General features: G+C 37.9%; 1 protein-coding gene across 1 annotated transcript in view; it reads right to left on the bottom strand.

Moving 5' to 3' along the window:
• Positions 1–12971, bottom strand: part of pou6f2 (POU class 6 homeobox 2) — a 506133-nt gene extending 493162 nt beyond the window's left edge. The window contains exons 1-2 of the mRNA XM_059645822.1: positions 12874–12971; positions 10312–10486 (exon numbers count right to left, since the gene is read on the bottom strand). Of these exons, the coding sequence (XP_059501805.1) occupies positions 10312–10486; positions 12874–12885 (187 nt within the window). The 5' untranslated portion in view covers positions 12886–12971. The remainder of the gene's footprint in view (positions 1–10311; positions 10487–12873) is intronic.
• Between the last annotated feature and the right edge of the window lie 8151 nt (positions 12972–21122).

Genomic DNA, 21122 nt, shown 5'->3' on the forward strand with positions numbered 1-21122 from the left:
CACTGTGCTCTCAAATGTATTTCCTCTCCGACTCTTGCCATCAGCACACTTTTGTTTTGCCATCTTCAGTTCTATCTCCTTTGTCATCAGGGAACTGTAGTTTATTTGCCCTACGTTTCACTTTTGAGGGAATATACACTGACACAAATATACAATCTACATACACACAACCCATCTCCTCCTTGAAAGTAGCCCAATGTTCAGCTATTCATTGTTGCCCCCTTTAAACCAGCTCATCACTAGATGACTTTTCTTAGTCTGGATTGATTCATAAGAGTGCAGACTAAAGCTACTTTTCTATAGGGTGATACATTTCAGAGTAAAGTGTTTCTAAAACTGGCCACAGACAGATGCGGAAGCAGATGGAATGCTTTAGAAAACAAACAAGTGAATACGCAGCTTGATGCTTCCAGAGTATTTTGGCACATTTTGCTTTTCTGAAAAATGGGTGTTTTCGAATAAAATAGATCCTGCAACATTTAGTGGCATCATTAACAAAACATTTCAGATATCTTCAAGCTGCAAATCAATGCCTTTTCTTACAGTGATCCTGCAAATTTTGAGTAACATATTATTCGTTTAGGATCAAACTTAAAACTGGAATTCCGGCATGTCAGGCTTTTCAAAAATATTGCTTTAGGTATTAGATTTCCGTCTGTATTAACTTTAATTCAAAAGTTCCTATGTAGAAATGTTACTTCCATCCCAATTAGTCATCCCAGGTCCTCATGGAGAGATTACTTTATGGCTAAAATAAAGAAAAGAGCAATTCCAAAGCATAAATAGTCACTTGAATGAGTTGGGCACTCAAACTAGACCATCTGCCAGAGATAATGGGAACTGCAGATGCTGGAGAATCCAAGATAACAAAGTGTGGAGCTGGATGAACACAGCAGGCCAAGCAGCATCTCAGGAGCACAAAAGCTGACGTTTCGGGCCTACACCCTCTCTGGTGAAGGGTCTAGGCCGGAAACGTCAGCTTTTGTGCTCCTGAGATGCTGCTTGACCTGCTGTGTTCATCCAGCTCCACACTTTGTTATCTTAGACCATATGCCAGTTCTGATGTGTAGAAATTAAGTACTATGATGAAACATCCAAAATTTGAGAATGTTTTAAGTGCAAATAAAATGTCAAATGGATTAAATATGGAGAACTATGTCCTTAAGTATCCTGCTCACTGACACTCGGTCTGAGATCTCTAACAGCCACTCAGCTCCTGACCTCATTAAAGTCTTGGTCCAAACATGAACAAGAGGGCTAAATTCAAGAAGCAAGGTGACACTAACTGACCATCAAGAAACCTTAGCAAAACTACAGTCAAAGGGAATTGGGGAAAAACTCTTCATTGTTTGGAGTCATACCCAGCCCAAAAGAAGATGATTATAGTTATTAGAGGGCTATCTCAGTCCCAAAGCATCACTTCAGGAGTTCCTCAAGGTAGCGTGCAATGTCTAACCATCCTCAGCTGTTTCACCAATGACTTTCCCTCCATCATAAGATCAGGAAAGGGAATGCTTATTGATGATAGCACATGAATACTGTGGTTACAACTGCAAGTCATAGACTAGGAATTCTGCGTTGAATAGCTCACCTTCTGATTCCCTGATTGCTGTTCACCATCTTCAAGGCACAAGTCAGGAGTATGATGGAATAAGCCCTACTTCTCTGGATAAGTACAGTTATAACAACACTCAAAAAACTTGCACCACTTAAGACAAGGCAACTGATTTGGCTCGCGCCTATCTACCATTTTCCACATCCACCTCCTTCATCACCAATGCACAGTTGCAGCAGTATTTACCATTTACAAGATGCACTGCATTAACTCATTAAGGTTCATCTGACAGCACCTTCCAAACTCATGACTTCTATCAACTAGAAGGACAAAGAAAGCAGATGCCAAACCGTCCTGACTGTGAACATGATTACCATTTCTTTGCTATTGCTGGATCAAAATCTTGGAGCTCACAAGCAAACAGCAATGTGAGTGCACCTACCCCAAGGACCACACCAGTTCAAGAAGGCAGCTCATTATCACCCTTTAAAGAGTAATTAGGGATGGGCAATAAATGTTGGCCTTGCCAGCAATGCCCACATCCCATTAATAAATTAATGAAAAGAGTACATAAAATTGGTTATCTTTAATGGTGCTGCATCCATATTCTTTCTGATAGCTTAGCACAGCTATTTTTGGAATATTTGTGACGGGTCAAAATGGAATATTGCATTTAATTACAACACTAAGAGACTAAAAAATGTTGCAAGTGCTAAGGCTGTTGAAATATGCTTTTCAGTGGAGGTTGTGGATCTGGGAATCTATTTGTCTGATATTTAAAGTGAAGTTCTCTGCAATGAGTAAATAGAGGAATCTCACCGATTGTTATACAAATACACAAAGTATAAAAAAGGTGGGGAACAAAAGGTAAACAAGTGTAGAGCTGGATGAATGCAGCAGGTCAAGCAGTATCAGAGGAGCAGGGCAGCTGATGTTTTGGGCCTAGACCTTTCTCGGATTGACCTCACTGGGTTGAAACAAATGTTAGAGAGAAAGGGAACCTTGAAATGAATCTGTAAAACTCATTGTCTCAGAAAACTGTGGAGGCCAAATCATTGAGTGTATTTATGACAGAGATAGTTCTTGATTAGTAAGGGGATTAATGGAGAAGACAGGAAAGTCGGGTTGAGAAAGGTACGATCAAAGCCATGGTCAAATGGGGCAGACTCAGTGGGCAGAATGGCCCAATTCTGCTCCTATATCTTATAGTCTTATGGATGACAATCACCACATATATATTTTATGAAATGACGCAATGTAGAAAAAAATTGTTAGGTGCCCAAGAGACATGTCATCTTGTAATGGAGAGAGATAATGGGAACTGCAGATGCTGGAGAATTCCAAGATAATAAAATGTGAGGCTGGATGAACACAGCAGGCCAAGCAGCATCTCAGGAGCACAAAAGCTGACGTTTCGGGCCTAGACCCTTCATCAGAGAGGGGGATGGGGAGAGGGAACTGGAATAAATAGGGAGAGAGGGGGAGGCGGACCGAAGATGGAGAGTAAAGAAGATAGGTGGAGAGAGTATAGGTGGGGAGGTAGGGAGGGGATAGGTCAGTCCAGGGAAGACGGACAGGTCAAGGAGGTGGGATGAGGTTAGTAGGTAGCTGGGGGTGCGGCTTGGGGTGGGAGGAAGGGATGGGTGAGAGGAAGAGCCGGTTAGGGAGGCAGAGACAGGTTGGACTGGTTTTGGGATGCAGTGGGTGGGGGGGGAAGAGCTGGGCTGGTTGTGTGGTGCAAGCGGAGGCTTGGGGACCGCTTTGCAGAACACCTCCGCTCAGTTCGCAACAAACAACTGCGCCTCCCAGTTGCAAACCATTTCCACTCCCCCTCCCATTCTCTAGATGACATGTCCATCATGGGCCTCCTGCACTGCCACAATGATGCCACCCGAAGGTTGCAGGAACAGCAACTCATATTCCGCCTGGGAACCCTGCAGCCATATGGTATCAATGTGGACTTCACCAGTTTCAAAATCTCCCCTTCCCCTACTGCATCCCTAAACCAGCCTAGTTCGTCCCCTCCCCCCACTGCACCACACAACCAGCCCAGCTCTTCCCCCCCACCCACTGCATCCCAAAACCAGTCCAACCTGTCTCTGCCTCCCTAACCGGCTCTTCCTCTCACCCATCCCTTCCTCCCACCCCAAGCCGCACCCCCAGCTACCTACTAACCTCATCCCACCTCCTTGACCTGTCCGTCTTCCCTGGACTGACCTATCCCCTCCCTACCTCCCCACCTATACTCTCCCCACCTATCTTCTTTACTCTCCATCTTTGGTCCGCCTCCCCCTCTCTCCCTATTTATTCCAGTTCCCTCTCCCCATCCCCCTCTCTGATGAAGGGTCTAGGCCCGAAACGTCAGCTTTTGTGCTCCTGAGATGCTGCTTGGCCTGCTGTGTTCATCCAGCCTCACATTTTATCATCTTGTAATGGAATACCCGTGCACAATATGGAGGTCTCAACTTATGTTTTGAAATTTAGGTTGTGTACATTAGCTTTCTTTAAAAAAAATGGAATTTGTGAAATGGGTATTAAGTGTGCTTGATTGTGCTCAGGTGATATCTGTTATTAGTGATTTACTTGAACTCTTATAATACATACTGAAACTAACATTTGAATCAGGTGGTATATCCTTGCAGCTTGTAACTCTGGGAAGAAGTATACAGAATTGTAAAGATGAGCTCCAGTTGGCTGTTGGCTTATCATCTGATTTTCAAGAGAATAACAAAGGTCCTGTTGTGGGTCAAAATTACATTGAATTTGTAGCACAGAGACCGATCATTAAGTCCAACAAGTTATGCCATTGATTGAGCTCCACAATCCCACTGTATTTCATTATATCACATCAATAGCCTGTCTCCTCCTTTCTCAGTCATGTGCTTATGAATCCTCCCTTTAACTGTATCTATGCTAATCACCTCAATTCCATGTGACAGCAAATTCCACATCCTTGCATTTATCAAGTGACTAAGATTCTTCTGAATTCCTTATCAGACTTATTTGAGAGTTTCTTACGTTTAGAGTTCATAGCTTTGATTGTCATTACAATTGAACACAGGTCCTCTTCATCAACCTGAAAGACTCCTTTTATAATTTGAACAATCTCTGCCAGGTTACATTTCTGCTATCTCTTTTCTAGATGGAAGAGTCATGGCCCATACAGTTATTCCCGATAGTTATAACCTCAGAGTTCTGGTGTCGCCCTTGTTTTTTTTTGCAGCATTACAAATGCTTCTCTATCTTTTCTGCAATTTAACTGCTCACAAGACTGTATGTATGATGTAACTGAAGCCCTACATAGGTTCAACATACTATTAAATTCTATTTCTCTAAAAATGAATCCCTGTGTTTTGTTAGTTTTGTTAACACAAGTTGCTACTTTTAAATGATTAGTGAATCCACGTCCTCAATTCTTCTGTATTACAAAACCATTTTCCATACAGTATGTACCTTCCCTATTTTTACTATTAAAGATGTATCATCACACACTTAGCTATATGACTTTTACTAGCCTTATATTTTGGGGGATGTGTTTTGTAAAACATTTTCATAATTAGCTTCAGTTACACTTGTAGTCTCCAATTTGGTGACAATCACAACCTTAGATATTACACTTCTAATTTTGGAGTCCAGGTCATCTATGCAAATAGGTCAGCATCACTTGGGAAGCACCACTACTATATCGAACACAAAGGCCTTCTTGGCACCGTGAGAGGACCTTCACCACGTTTTCAGAAAGCCCAGCACCACCATTTCAGGGATAAACAATAAAATGTCAGCCTGGCCAGTGATGCCTACTGACTGGAAAACAACATCTAAAATAACATGTTGGTTAATTTGTGGAGTAAAACCCATACTTGGTACGGTGGACTGGAACATTTCCAAAAGTGAAATTTTGGAATACACTTTTAGGAACCCAGTACATGCATTAATTATCAGTGTTAAATGAATTTAATCCCTGTAATAAAGTAAAATCAAGACTGCAATCTTTTGGATTGGACGAGCTGAACTGTCTATACAGTTTACTGGAGGCCTCTAGTGTTGGGATGTATGTACTGCAGAAGGAAAAGGGCCAGACATCGGGAAATGTTTAATAATGTTCTCAATATTTTGGTACAAGCTAGGACACAGTAAAGCATATCTACAGGCACAATTTGCAACTTGGCATCATTTAAGGCAAAACAAAATAATTAAGAATGCTGTGGTAGAACCTAGTCATTTAAATTCTCTCTTCAAATATCAGGTTTTAGTTTTCCCCAGCTGTACGAAATTGAGAGTCTCACTTTTCACAACATAAATAATGATAATCAAATCAAAATGATAAACGCTGGTCAGTATTAAGAGATAGCTGAAGAAGCTGGGAAGTAGTATTCTAATGATTTCTTGATAAAAACACATTTGATTGATTTGAAGAGTAAGCAAAGTCATTTCATCATAAAAATATTAAAAACCTATGCACTTTTCACAAGACAAAATGAATCATGAAAACAGACCATAAGACGAACTAGGTTAAGTTTAGACAGAATGTCAGGTTATCAATTTAAAATGGGTTAAAAATAATTGGAAATTTATTATGAATATAATTTTCCTGCAAATATTATCTGCTAATTTACTGATGCCTACATTTGCTCAGCAGGACATCTCAAAAACTGGGTGAATGCCTAAAAATATATTTTACTTTAACACGCTGTTTATACACAGCACTACATTATTAAAATTGTCTACATGAAAGATATCAAAAACATGATTATTTTGAGTGTTGTTTTGATTTCCTTCTATATTAATACAAATCGTACATTAAACACATCACTTGCCTCCAGGTCAAAACACAGCTACATATACTCGCTCTTCTTCATTCTTACAATCTGAAACACTACCTGTAAACTGAACTGGACATGGCTTTGTTAGCTTGGCTCACCTGACATGTCATATAGCAACAATGACTTTGCTAATTATTTTTTCATTGCATATAGCCTGTTTATTTTAATGCCAGGATTTTATTTCAAATTGCACAACACACATAATTAGTATCTTAAAGGGAACGAAATTTGATCATCCTAAATGGTACCTCGGACAGTTTCCAGGGAATACTGGCCACCAGGAACTGAAACGGTCACTTTTACCCCCTCACAACACTTCTATTAGTTCGAAGCAGGTTCAACTTTGCCACAGTCTGACATGTTTTTGGTGAATTACTGAGGCTTTCGAGAGAGGTGGGTCTTTCAATTTCATGAATAGTTAATCAGTACAAATCTTGAGACACATCCTATTTTTCCTTTTTTTGGACATAGTTATACATTTTTCCCGTATTTTCTTTGGAACCTTTGAGTTGCATGGGCCAAATACACCATCATATCTACTCTTATACAATTTACAGGCATAGCAAATTTACAGAGAATTTCTGAATCGAAATTTTTAGTGTAAATTGTAAAGAATAGTGGTCCCGAAATGGAGATCCAATCAGCACTTCTTTTGCCTAAGTTGACATAACCATTCTAAGAAATAATCATTGTTCCCTAATTGATTAACATCTAATTATTCTAATGAGTGGCCCTCACGTCATTTTTTTTGTCAAAATTTTGCAGTGTATAATTTGGTTGTCATATTTTTTAGCATAATGCAGTTGAAGACTACAATTCAGGGATGCTGAACTGATTGTAAAGTGCTTTAGGATGACCTGAGATTATAAACATAAATTCCAAGTTCCTTCTTATACTTGTCAAGGTATATTCCATTCCTGAAAGAGTCCACAGAACATGCCGCATAACTTTCAAGTCGATATGTCCTAAACCTTTTGGAAGGCTGGGTATACCACTGTCTACTTGGGTTGTCACTTCATTGAAAGGAGCCTCAAACTGCTCTGGCAGGAATTTTCCTTCCTGGATTTACAATATTTACTCATATTCGACAGTTAGAAAACTCTGAATTCAAATATTTCACACATGTTTAAAGCAAGGCAGATAGGTCTGTATTTTTCCAAGCTTTCTGAAAACAATCACCACGTTAGCCTATTTTTTTAATCTCTGGGTACTTCCCGGGCATCCAGTGAACCACTCCTGATTTCCGGCACAGTGTCACAAGTCTCCTCCCTTGTCTCTCTTGAAAACACCATCTATGCTTGAGCAATCAATTCCTCCCACGGACAAAAGCATAAAATAACTCCGAGTTACAAACTCAATATTTGATGTTGAAGATACTTCCATGAGAAGAAAAACTCTTATTTGTTTCCATACTTGCTTTCAATGACAAATTATGCAAAATTGCTGCTGGAAAAGCACAGGAAAACATTTGCTACAGCATTCTGGTACCTCAGTAATAACACATCACTTTATTCAAAAAGGAAAATGCACACATCCTCAGGCTAATAAGGCATGACTTTGACATTTCATAAGCCCACTTTTTTCTAAATACAGTGACTAACAGGAGAGAGACGTGACAGAATGGGGATAAAATTAGTCTTAATATTACAAAATGGACAACAGCAAATGAGCAGCCTATTTTTTCACGGTGCAAGTTTTCTTCTCTACTGATTTTAATGGAAAATGGGAATTGTGCAGGGTTGTAGAGTAAATTATCAATTGAGGTGTACGGTTTGATTGGAGTGGATGCATAGATGGGGAGAAATTTTAAAGCAGGGTATTGCCATTGGCAACCTCTTCCTGATGGGTTGTCAAAACAGTTTGTACAGAAGGAAAGAAAAGCAAACATACGGAAAATTCTGATCTTCTGGTGACTTCATAAACTGTTAGCATTTTAATGCTTCATATCAATGCAATTTTAAAACCTTTATCACTTTTCCTAATATATCACTAACGGCACTACTGATTGCATAGAATCCTGTCAACGTTGCTTTATTTGAAGATCCTACCTTTAGCTTATAATTCCAAAGCCTGAGATCAAATTCTGTTTTAAGTGACAACACCTAATCACAAATCCGATCTCCATTTACAGATCACACTGTGTTTTGGATCATGAAACTAAGAAAGGAATACAGTCTCCAGATTCATGTGATCATCAAGCAGACAGAAGTTTTACACTGGACATTTGTGCCAGTCCAGTTGGTGCTTGCTTCTTCAACTGAAATTCTAACAATAACTGCTCCAACCAGGGACACAGAAAATTACCTAACTACCATTCAGAGACGGAGGTTTGCAATAAAAGTACTGTAAGTTTCCATCAATGAGAATTTGCAAAAAACAGAATCAGTGTCAGAAAACTTATGGTTTGAAACAACAGCAGATAAATTCAGGGCATGAAACAGCGAAGAAGATAAAAACATAAATGCATATCAAGTAAAAGAATGAGAGATAGCACATGACTGCTAACACTGAGCCCAGTAGTCCAATGGTGAAAGCAGGAACTATATAAAAGTGAACTGTTCATTTTACAGAAACTACCTGGATATTAAGGAGGATCAGATCGGCTGAACTGCATTTGCTGCCATAAGTATTCTTCAGGTATTCATGCCTTTGGATATGCTGAAAAATTTATTAACCTCACAGCATGACACTTTACACAGATCGCTCTCTTGTCACTTTGCCATGCTTAAGTTTTTCAACACACCCCCACTTCTTAGAACTGGAAAATTTTAAAATGGATGCTATTAAACTGGAGCCTTGCAAAGATACTTATAAATGTGACACTGAATCACATGTCCAATGTACAGAAAGCAAGTCCAGCAGAGGAGGGGGCTGACAAATGATGGGGGGGGTGGTGAAGAAAGACTTAACAGGAGATTCTCAAATTTTCACCCACTTCTTTTGATGTATCACTCTCTGATTTATTATTAATCACAAATCATAAAACAAAAAGGATTTTAATCAAAGGAAAAACCACTTTCTAACAGGTTCAGTAATGCATGTCTACTCACTGCTGTCAATGGAAATGCAAATTTTAATTATAAAAAAAGTTAAGAAGCACAATTTTCTGATTCTTTTTGATTGAATAATATAAGAAATTATACATTCAGCGACCTTTAAAATCATGAGAAAGTTCAAGGAATAGTAATACAATTCATCATTGTTGTTCCTCGTCTTTACAGAGAAGTCAGGTGAAGTCAGTTAATCATATAGCTAACTTAATGAAATAAGGTGAAGAGGCATCATCACTGATATGCTTCTGTTGGTGTTTTAAAAAGACATTTAATCAATTAATTTGAACACCTTCTGTCAAACAGACAGCTAAACTCCTTCATGGCCTGAACATAGTGACCTGAACCTACATCAGTTAAATGTAACACTAAAAACAGTAACATGCCTTCAGAAGGCTTTGAAGAAAGGTATAAGCTTTATTAAAGTGTTTGACAAATCATTTTTCAATGTTTGATGACCACAATGCAACAAAGCACAGTATTAAATTATAGCATCAAAATGTCACCAGGCGAAAATTGATGCAAAGGGGCTTCTTCATTTTAAGTCTCGGACATATCCCCACTAAGGATTATAAGATCAGATCTCGAGCCCCCACACGTAATCCATACCAGTTTATTTGTGAGCACCCAGTGGATAGGTTAACCATTATTTTTCAGCTAGTTTTGATCTTTTATTGGGTGGGGGTGGGGATGTAGGTTGAGAAGAATTGGAATTTGAGAGGGGAAAATGCATAAGATTGGCACAAAAATGGAAGTATAATACCAAAAGATAGGGATTTGGTCCATTTCCTTTCAGCAGCAGAGGTGACTGGAAAAAGAAAAAGAGGAGCAGATTCTTCACACAGAATAGGAATACTCAAAACAAATATCAAAACAGACTTACCGAAGAGCTTGCTGGGAGTGTCCTCACTGTCATTTGATTCCACAGGCACAAGCAGAGACTCATTTAGCTCATTGTCTGAACTGGCTGCCTTGTCCTCACCTCTTAATTCTGCGTTCATTTCAGCTCGGAGGGACAGCAAGGGTTTGCTGAGTTGTTGTCCAGAAATCATGGGATCCTGGGAAAGAAAACGATGAGCGAAACAAGGTTAGCTTTGGTGCGCACACTCTCCCTTATCTAAGTCCCAGGCAGCTCCAGCTGCTATTGCTAGCTGCAGTCAAGTGAAGAGCTATTACAGATTCAATGAGTTTTCCATTACTCTCCGCCCTATTAAAGATCTACTAGCATGTGAGGATTTTGCCATCCTTTGTCAAAATACTCTTTTCAAGAAAAGCTGATCTAAGAAACACTGCAGTGTAAGACATGCAGTCCAATATATTTTAGAGTGCATTTGCGCTATCGAAAAAAAATGTGCAGATATTGGCAATATTGGGTGCATTAACTGATGGTAACATAATTGGTCATACACTTCCTTAAAAGAACACATACAAAATAGTTTTCGTCCTTCAAAGTGAGTGCTCTACAGCACTGATTAAGGTCTTTTCTGTACGGTAAATAAAAATTACCATTTATATTAAAAGATCAACAGACGGAACACTTTTCTGTTTTATATTTTAGAGCAAGAACTACTTATTAAATCCACAAATTAACTCAATGGCAAGTTAATGATTTCTGACCACTGCAGAAAAGATCCGGCCAAAGTATTCTCTCTCCTGGATTAGTTTGGTCTGTGTCGGGAACAGCTGGTGAGGAAAGGGTAAACTGCTTGTTATTAAACTTTTTGACATTTACCTTTGATGGCTACCGTTGTTCTTACAAACCCTTACTGGCAAAAAAAAGGAGGAATTAAACTCCCTGAGCTGCACTTCTGCTATTTATTGAAAAGTTTATGCCTAGATGGCTGTATGTGGAGAACAGGTGACCAGAATTCTTGGCAGACTGGATAGCCTGCCCTCAATGTCCACTCACCACATTGGTCGATGAATGCCTGTGGGTTTTTAATGTATTCATTTCTGAAAATGGTATTTGATATGACACGTGATAATCTATGAAAATGTTAATCAATAAAAATAGTTTAAGCTGTCATCAAATGCACTCCTTTAGTCAATACTAATATCACTGCAAACAATGTCACTGTCATCAGGGCTTAATTTGCACAGCACTTAAATATTGGACCCAGTGCTTCAATGTGCTGGTCTTCAAAGAGGTAAACACATTTTCCTCTTTTTAGGGCAGATGCACTCCACATACATTTAGCTGCAGCAAATCCTCCCCTTTGAATACATTGGTAGGTCCACTGGAGGGCAAAATTAATACTTAATTGAATCTCACAGTCATCAAAATAATCAATATTTTTTATTATTTATTCTTTACAGTCTGTTGACTGTTTGAAACCTCATGGGGAAGGTTGGAAAGGATTCATGATTTTAACATGCAATCACTAAACAATGCAACTTTCAGCACACATTAGGTTTGGGCTGTGGAAAGAAAAGTGACTGGGTTTGGGGCACATTCTGAAAAGAAATTAATTTCTGAGATTCAAGCACAGAAAAAAAGAAAATAGAACACAGCTGCACACAAGGAAGAAGGCTTGTTTCTGAAGCATTTTATCATATCAAGAGCAGAGCTGAGCTTTCATAATGCTGACATTCCTCATCCTGACAATCCTAAACAAGTGGAAAGGATGAGACCGTAGATATCATCTTTCATCACAATCTCTGGCTCCACAACAAACATGACAGATTTTTTTTCTTTTGCACTGCTAATTACTGAATAAAACTTACTTCCAAAATGACACACTTTCAGGCATAATTAGACTCAAATTTTAATCCAAGATGTAAATGGTAATAACAATCATAAAAATTTTCAGCTGCTTTGTGTAGATGTGATGCTTTCACCATAGACAAACACTAAGTGAAATGCTGGAGCCTCAGCAGTGGCATTTTCTAAAATCGAAGATCATTAAATTAACCTTTCATGCTCCACATGCCTTTAGTTGGACATTCACGTTTTCTTCCTTAGTGTCCAGTCTTATTTACTTTCAACTAGAATGGCTAATGGTTTTCAGCAAGCTTTGCAAGCAAGCTCGACACAAGCAGTACAATTGTTCTTTCTGAAAAGTAATTGTTTGCGATGCACATTTTTTCTTTTATTTAAGCCACTGAAAATGTTTCTAGTTGATACTAATTATTATTTCTAAATAGCAAATGATCAGAACATTGCCTTTGAGTGTACTAAACGTAAATACCATACAGATAACAAAAGAAGCAAGTTTCATATATGTCCACAAATTCCCACAGATTGAAGGAAACTAACAGGTTCAAACTTAGCTAATTACATTGCAATGAAAAATTTACAGAGAAAAAACTCAAGCAAATCAAAATAATCTTAGGGTTCACCTATGGCCACTGATCTTTCAGTGACCTTATGGTGTAAGAAAGATTCAGAACAGACCCAATCTGACCTTAGCTTTAGGTGTGTTAGTGGTACACACGGGATACTCACAGTCCACGCCATACTCCCTTCAAGTATGTAATAAAGTATTCAAGAACTGCTCCTGCAGAGAACACTCACGCAGTCGGCATTTTCTCCTGCACCCAGTGCCACTGAGCTCAATATTCTTTGAGCTGAGCTATTTGTCTGTCTTTCAGGAGCACAGCATAGTTCAAATGGCAATCCTCGGCCCAAGACAGCTGAATCACTTCACTACCTACGTAGTACGCCATTTTGAAGCTATAATATCCTTAGACTGTCCTCTCACTGCAGTCTAACATTGTTTTGAAGAAGAGAGAATTTATGTATAGTTATCTCCTGTTTTTTTTTTAAAAAACAGAATTAACAACTGTGCTACATTTAAATTTTAGGATTTTAATTACAAATGGTGTCAATCACCCTAAAAATCTAAACTTCACATAATAATTTCAGACAGATCACTTCAATCTTGATGGACATTCTTCTGACACCGTAAAGACGTAGAAGCAAACCAATTCTCAAACAGGAACAAATTTATTTTTACCATCTTGCAAAATATACAACAGCAATGACTACATATTTTGTTGCATGCTACTACCAAGGGGCTTCTTATCAAAGTCAACTTCCAAGGCAGCCTCATGGGAACTGTGTTGTGCACATTCTCATGGAAGGTGTGAAAAATCTGATTTTCCAAAATGGATCAGTAATTCTCTATAAAGTGAAAAAAACTAAATCGATAAATCTTTGCTAAGTAGATTGCAAACGAAAAATTATTCTTCCATGGACAGCGCATTAGGAAGTCTGAAACAATCTAAATACAGTATCAGCACATCACCTCCATACCACGAGTTCTAGATACTTACACAGTCCTAGATACTAATGGGAGAACTTTACTACATTAATGAGAGACATGGTGTACTATCTGTAAATCTGTCTGAAACAATCTACTGCAAATAATTAAGCTCAGATGCAGAAGATAGAAAGAAACAGATGATTAGAGTTACAGTCACAAATTTCTAGGCGATCATGGTCCAAGATTTTAGTTCATCTCGTTGACTTTCAAAAACATCTCAAATGCTTCACAGTGCAATGTTAACAAAATATGTAGATTAATGGCATTTTTTTCCTACCAGCTTGAGACGTGACAAAAGAGAATTGTTTGCTGCTGCTACAGTTAAATAACTATTTAAAAAACACTAAAGACAACATGCTGCACTCCCCCAGCTGAAAATCAAGCTCTTCAAATTTTTTAAATGTTTTTCAACATATCAGCATGAAGCATCGACCTGGTCTGGAATTACTTAGATGAAAAGTAAATGCACTGATTGTTTTCTCAGTGTGATTTTCCATCCCCTGTTTGAGCTGCAGTCACATCGGCAAGCTACTGCTATAGTGGTTGTTTCAGTTCCCTGCCTTGGCCTACTGTAGCTTGTGACACAATCAATAGCCAGGTTATGAGGCAGAGGAAGCTAAAGAGAGATTATGCTGATGAGGATGGTGACAGAATTATCTCACTGGATTTGTTCTTCATATCACCTTCAATCTTTTCCAGTTCTGACAAGGATAAAATCCAGCGGAAAACAAAATGGAAAAAGCAGGCTGTGATTACATTTTTTTTCAACAACCAAATGATAAAAAGAATTCTTCCATGTCAGAGTAAAAATAACTATGCAGAACTAGATCCCGTAACTTGTAATTAAACAAGCAACTCTTTATAACTAAACAAGTTATATCATCAGCTGCAAAAAGCTAGAACAAAATATAAAAAAAATTTGAGAGGAGCATGCGAACTTCCTCTCCTTCTTTCCGCAACCAAACAAAGAGGCACCAGCAGAAAGAATGACTTTCTCACAGAATCGATTCACAAGTGTTTCAAGCTGTGATTCCATTCCACGGAAGGAATAAAGCACAAATACTTTTGTCTTAAGCCATGTATTCATATAAAGGAACCAGCAGCTCAATTTCACCTGTTCTCCTGTTTGAGTACAAGAACCACTAATAACAATGGGTGAGTACAGTGTGTGTGCATGTGTGGTTGGGGATGAGGGGGAGGGTGAAAATATGGGGGGGAGAAAACTTAGAAAAATGAGCATAACAGGACAGGAGAAGAAAGTACAGAAGTACTGTCCGGTCTTGTTTCTGGTTAGGATATAAAAATAGTCCAAATTCCAAACAAATGAGAACTTATACTAATGAGTACATTAGTTCTACTCCAGTTAAGATATAGCTAAAGTTATTAAATTTCAACTATTAGAAATTAGCACAGTTTCATGTTGTCAGCAAATGGTGGTCTTTGCAGTGGCATTCAAAATGCCTGGATTCCTTCAGGATAGAAATGTGCTAATACAAATGAAGTAGGAAGGAAGAGGCAGCTAATATTAGAGCCCTCATCCCATGAGTGAATAAAGAAAAAAAATTAGATTTACACTGGAAAGAAACATTCTCCCATTTAGTCTATTCAGTACATTTCTTCTATATGTCTTGTCTGCTTTAAAGTTTTTAGCTGCTCTTTTTCTGAGAATGTGGCTCACTGATGTAATTTATAGGAAACTTCCACGATGCAACATTCCCTGTAGGAAGCCATGCTGACATGAGGTTTGGGAATGAAAAATCAGAATTATAACTTTCTGTTTCTCTCCCTGATCCATATCCCTTTTAAGTGAGACCTTGCTGCCGGTGCAGTTGAATAAGCTCCAATGATTCTGTCATATCACAGTGGGTGGCCAATCTTCATGTGAGTGCTATTGAAGCAAGGGACCACCACAGGTGCACACAGCTTTGTCCTGATCCATGATGAGCCGGCAGGGATCTCTGGATCACAACCAGGATGTGTGCAAACCCACCTCTCTTCCCTGTGATTCAGAGTGTTGGTACAGTTGTTCCTTCAATACTGTTTATAACATAGTAACTCAACATAAACCAAAAACTGAAATTTGGAAGTTCATGGTATGCTATTTGATCCCATGCTATATTGGACATCCTCAACTTTAAAAAAAGCTTCAATTTATATAGTACAGTAAAAACCACAGTGATTCACAAGAGTATTATCAGACCAAAAAAACACTATGGAAATATTAGGCCAGGGCACTAACTAGTTGATTGCAGATATAGCTTTTAGAGAGCATGGTAAAGAATAAATAATATAGATTTGGAGGGACAAGAGAAGCTTAGGAATGGAATCCCAGCAAGGGCTCAGACGGTTCAAGACACTAGTGGGTTGAAACAAGTGGAAATGCACAAACAGTTATAGTTGAGTGAGCACACATTTGGTTGTAGGACTGGAGGAAGGTACAAAAATGGGCAAAGATACGGCAGGATTTCAAAAGAGGATGAAGGTTTTATAAACAAAGGCAAAGATGGATTGCAAGTCAATACATATCAGTATGCACTTAGGTAACAGGTGAACAGGAGTTGGTCAGATTTAGGATCTGGATAGCAAAGATTTAGATGAGCTTAAGTTTATTAACTTGCAGCATTGTGAACAGAGGTAGGTTACAACAGGAGATATAAAATGTCTTCAGTCAGATTTCAGAAATAACACATTGCTACATTGCAAAGTAAACTTTACAACTCTAAGAAAGTTTTCTCAAAGGCGAACTAGATAGACCACAAAAACCAAATTAAGTAAATTATATTCAAAGTGATCTCTTGATGCATTTAGATTAGTATTCAAACATTCACAAAATTAAATATAACCTAACCCATTCATACACTAAGTGTTTGTCCACCATATGGTCTTGCCGTTAATACACAAGCTTCCGTTGCTGCAAGAAAGAACTTGCGCTAATAAAGTGCAGACCATAACCTCGGGATTATCCAAACATTTAACAGTCAATGAAATGCTTTTCAAGTGCATTCATCATTGTAATGAAGGAAAACATGGAACCTATTTGCACACAGCAAGATTTCACAAACATCAAGGAATTAGATCATCTGATTCATTGAGGAAAAAATATTGTTCAGGATAATATGATAATTCCCCTATTCTTCAAATTGTAACAAGGGATTTTTACATCCAATCTCAGAAGATAGATATATTTTAGGGATAACACCTCTTCTGAAGCATAATATCTCCAACAATGTAGCATTCTATCATGTAATCCACACTGAAATTCCAGAATCTCTTTGCTTTCAAATTTATGGTACAGCAATTGAATGTATAATGTTAGCCTCAAGAGATAAAAGTGCAGCCTTTGAGCCAAGGTTGATTTATTCAGCTCTGCAGCACTTCCATCACCAATAATATTGAAGTCAACAAGCCCAACGTGTGTACATATCCTTTCTGTTTGCAAGGAACAGGGCCACGAATATTAATATAAACAGCTTTCAGGATGCACTTGTGCATTACAATGCGAGCCTGACTGACAATCCTAAATCAGTTATCAGCATAATATTTTGCACATTCAGGATTAATTAGCAAATGCTGTCCAATTATAGAATCACATCTAATGTTGAACACTACTTTGTGAGTTCTGCATGAACAGGCTGGTTGGGTATGATCGGTACCTTGCTTGCTGCCAACAACTAGAGGAACATGCTGTTTGATATAATTTGCTAGTCTTTGGCACATATGACCTACATAGCTAGCATGGCACCAAGACTGAAAGTCACATTCCACATTACTCATTTGAGCAATAGGCAGCACATCTTTTTCGACTGATGTCAGCAACCTATTAACAGCAAAACAGTACATGTTGCTACTGCATAGCTGCTTGAAGCAGCTAACTTCAGCTTAGGGTGCTGCTTTTTGCAGATAAAAATAACATGCATACACACTGTGCCTATTTCAACTTAACAAAATAGGTGACAACCATTTCTGACTCACTTCTGTGAACAATGTCTTGACCATTCGGAGTCAAATCTGCCTAGTTTAAATTTAACTTGGCAGTTAACTGTCAGTTATCATCTCACCAATGTATGTTACATGGCAACACTTGTACTAATCACAGTGCGAACATCAACCAATCAGCAATTTCCTCTCATACAGAATAATTGTTGCGTCACTTTTACATTGGAATTTATTATAAATTGTTTTGATTATTATAGCATGAAAAGCTTTGTCAAATTGCGTTTATTGTTCATAATTACTCATGCTTTTTCCTGAACTTCCAACCACAAGGTCAGTTTCTATTGTTCACCAAATTTCAGACTTGAACATTTTTCTTTGTTAACATTTTCCAAAACAATCCTAGTGTCATATACTAGTTAGTCTGGCTTTGGGATATCGATAACATGCTTCTGGTGAAAACTGATTTTTGCTAATTTAATCTCTAACTTAGATAGGATCAAATCAATATAGTTCTCCATTACTCTCTACTATGTCCATTGTTTCATGGTTTCAAAGCACAAAGAATTTTCAAGAAAGCCACAGAACTTTGATCAACATAAACAGGGTAGAAATTTGCCTTGGGCAGTAGCGTAAAATGGTTGGTATCAAATCTGCCTGCTGTTGTACTCGCCACTCACAATTCAGTTCCATTGACATCAACAGGATTGAATAACAAATACAGCATGTAGCAGGCAATGCTAACCAAGATGAATTGCTACCTCACCTTTTTCCCAGAGTGGGGGACACAGTTACTAGGGGTCATGAGTTCAAAGTGAGAGGAGGAAAGTTTAAGGGAGATATGCGTGGAAAGTTCTTTACACAGAGGGTGGTGGGTGCCTGGAAGGCGTTGCCAGCGGAGGTGGTAGACGCAGACATATATCTTTATATCTTTTAAGATATATTTGGACAGGTACATGGATGGGCAGGGAGCAAATGGACACAGACTGTTAGAAAATAGATGACAGGTTAGACAGAGGGTCTTGATCGGTGCAGGCTTGGAGGGCCGAAGGGCCTGTTCCTGTGCTGTAGGTTTCTTTGTTTCTTTGTTTCCTAATTTCATCAGGTGTGTTAATATATGTTGGTACTTGTCCATTGAAATATACATGTTGAGGGATAACAGGACACACAGATCTCATCAAATTTCTGAACATTCTGAATAGATGTTTTCTTTGATGTCCAAATAAGTGATGGTTTTATTTAAAACAGACTCAAAATCTTTACCTTTATTGGAAAGCTAGTTCCACCTTTAATCACTATTTCCTCACGATCACTTGGTACTAAAGATGTAGGTAAAATCTTCTGCATTAAACATTGCTAGTCTATTTTTCATCCATGTTTGAACAAAAAAATGAAAATATTTTCCAGACCTGTAAAACTTGGCTGATGCAAGGAAAATGATCAGAGGAGGGAGGTATAAAGCCACAGACCTAATTGGCCTCAGAATTAAATTTCCAAACTGCCACAAACCACTAATGATTGCCTGTGTGCACCAATTAGTGACAGCTAGCAACCAATCCAGCGAATGGGTGCTGATCTTCCTCAAACAACCAACATCACCAAGGTTGTGTGTACCTCTTAGTGACTTCAGCATGTCCTCACCACCCTCCCACTCATAAAAGTTCATCATATGAATAGCAATTTCAATAGCCAATAATAGTACCTTTGGTAGACTGCTGCGTTTTATTTTGAAATTTATCAAGTTTATTGCTACAAATAGAAATGGCAAAATCATCTATTTTTAAACTGTTTACCCCATTCAGCTTGTAGTACATCATTTTAAATGTACCAACGTGGAAGAAGGAACATTATGCTTTGATTACTTGCGTACAAACTTAGGAACATAGAAGCAAGAGCAGGAGCAGGCCATTCAGCCCCTAAAAGGTGTGATGCCATTCACTGATCTACGGCCATATACCTGCCTTTGGCCCATATTTCTTAATACCTTTGCTTAACAAAAATTTATCAGATTTAAAATTAATTGAAATAATTAATATTAACAACTTATACTATTTTCATCTTTCCAGAATAACGTTGTAAACTTTATTTTCTTTTGTCACCTTGCTTCTTATTACAAGTTGAATTCGTAAATTTATGAGTGCAAGACCATACTTCATGATTAGAAGGATCTTTTCAAAAAAAATCACTGACATGCTTTAACATGTGCAACTTTTGATGATATACAGTTTGTTTTTAAAAAAAGTCATTATTCAGGTACAACTCTTCAGAGTTGAGCTTATATCAGATATGCTCTCGCACCATATTCCTTTGAATTTCATGAGCCTCCTTTTTCTTGGAACTGCACTTCCCTTGTCATGCCGTATCATGTTGGTGGAAACATTCTAAATCCATCAGTGATAAAGCTTCAGAAACTGCTTTACTGTCTCACATTACATAAAATTAACCTTTCTAATTCAGCTGAAAGTATTTTGTATCATAATTGTTTAGATATAGACTATGAGACTCCATTGTGTAATGTAAGTGACCCACGAAGTTATAAAATTGGACATTCCTTATGCATAGTGACTATGATTACAGCAAAAGTTTTATTGGCATGACTATTTTTAAAATGATAGCCGTTACTGGGATATGGGATAATTCAGAGACCGCGTCAATTTTAGCTTACTGTATGTATCATTACAAAGGGAAAGAAATGCACATGCATGTGAGGCATTATGGCAGCAGTTAGACCGTGTTAGACCAAAGTTGTATCTAATATCTCCTGAGAGTACACCAAAATGAATAGCTATTTGAACACACTGTCTCTCAGACTTTACATATGGCAGTCCCAATAAAAATGCGTTTTATTTTGTTAAGAATAAATCAAAAGTTTGTCTCAGTGGGGAAATGAAGTTTAAAGAGCTCAAATTTGAAAGGTTGCAAACCATGACAAGCCTACAATGTTTCATTTACAGAAATCAAATTGGGGGACCCAATGATCCAAACAGGATGGGACGGTGTTTTGCTTGACTGGTATGCAATACAATTCCCAGTATATAAGGAAACTAAAATCTAAATGAACTTTTACTGTGTAAACTGAATAGCTTACTATAATAACATAGAAATGATTGTTTTCCCAATAAAATTTTACAAATTCTATTTCTTGATTATGGCTGAGATGTCTACTGATCCAGTTTAACAAATAAAAAAACGTCATCACACACATAAGTTACTTGTACACCAATATTTCAATGATGTGAGCCAAAGTATTGAAAAATCTACCAATACTTCTCAGATCTGAAAAGCACACTTTTAAGAAACTGAATAAACACTTATTATTCAGTTATAAAATTAGAAGGTATTTTAATTTACAGATCATGAAAATATACTTCTCCTTCACTGCTGAATTCTGGTCAAAGGTTTTTCATTGTAGCAATGTATCTGGTACACCAAAAGAAAGCATTATTTTTTCCTACATTAATTATATCTGCTTATCATATATTTTATAGGAATCACA

Source organism: Stegostoma tigrinum, chromosome 5 (assembly GCF_030684315.1).
Source record: "Stegostoma tigrinum isolate sSteTig4 chromosome 5, sSteTig4.hap1, whole genome shotgun sequence".
Taxonomy (NCBI): domain Eukaryota; kingdom Metazoa; phylum Chordata; class Chondrichthyes; order Orectolobiformes; family Stegostomatidae; genus Stegostoma; species Stegostoma tigrinum.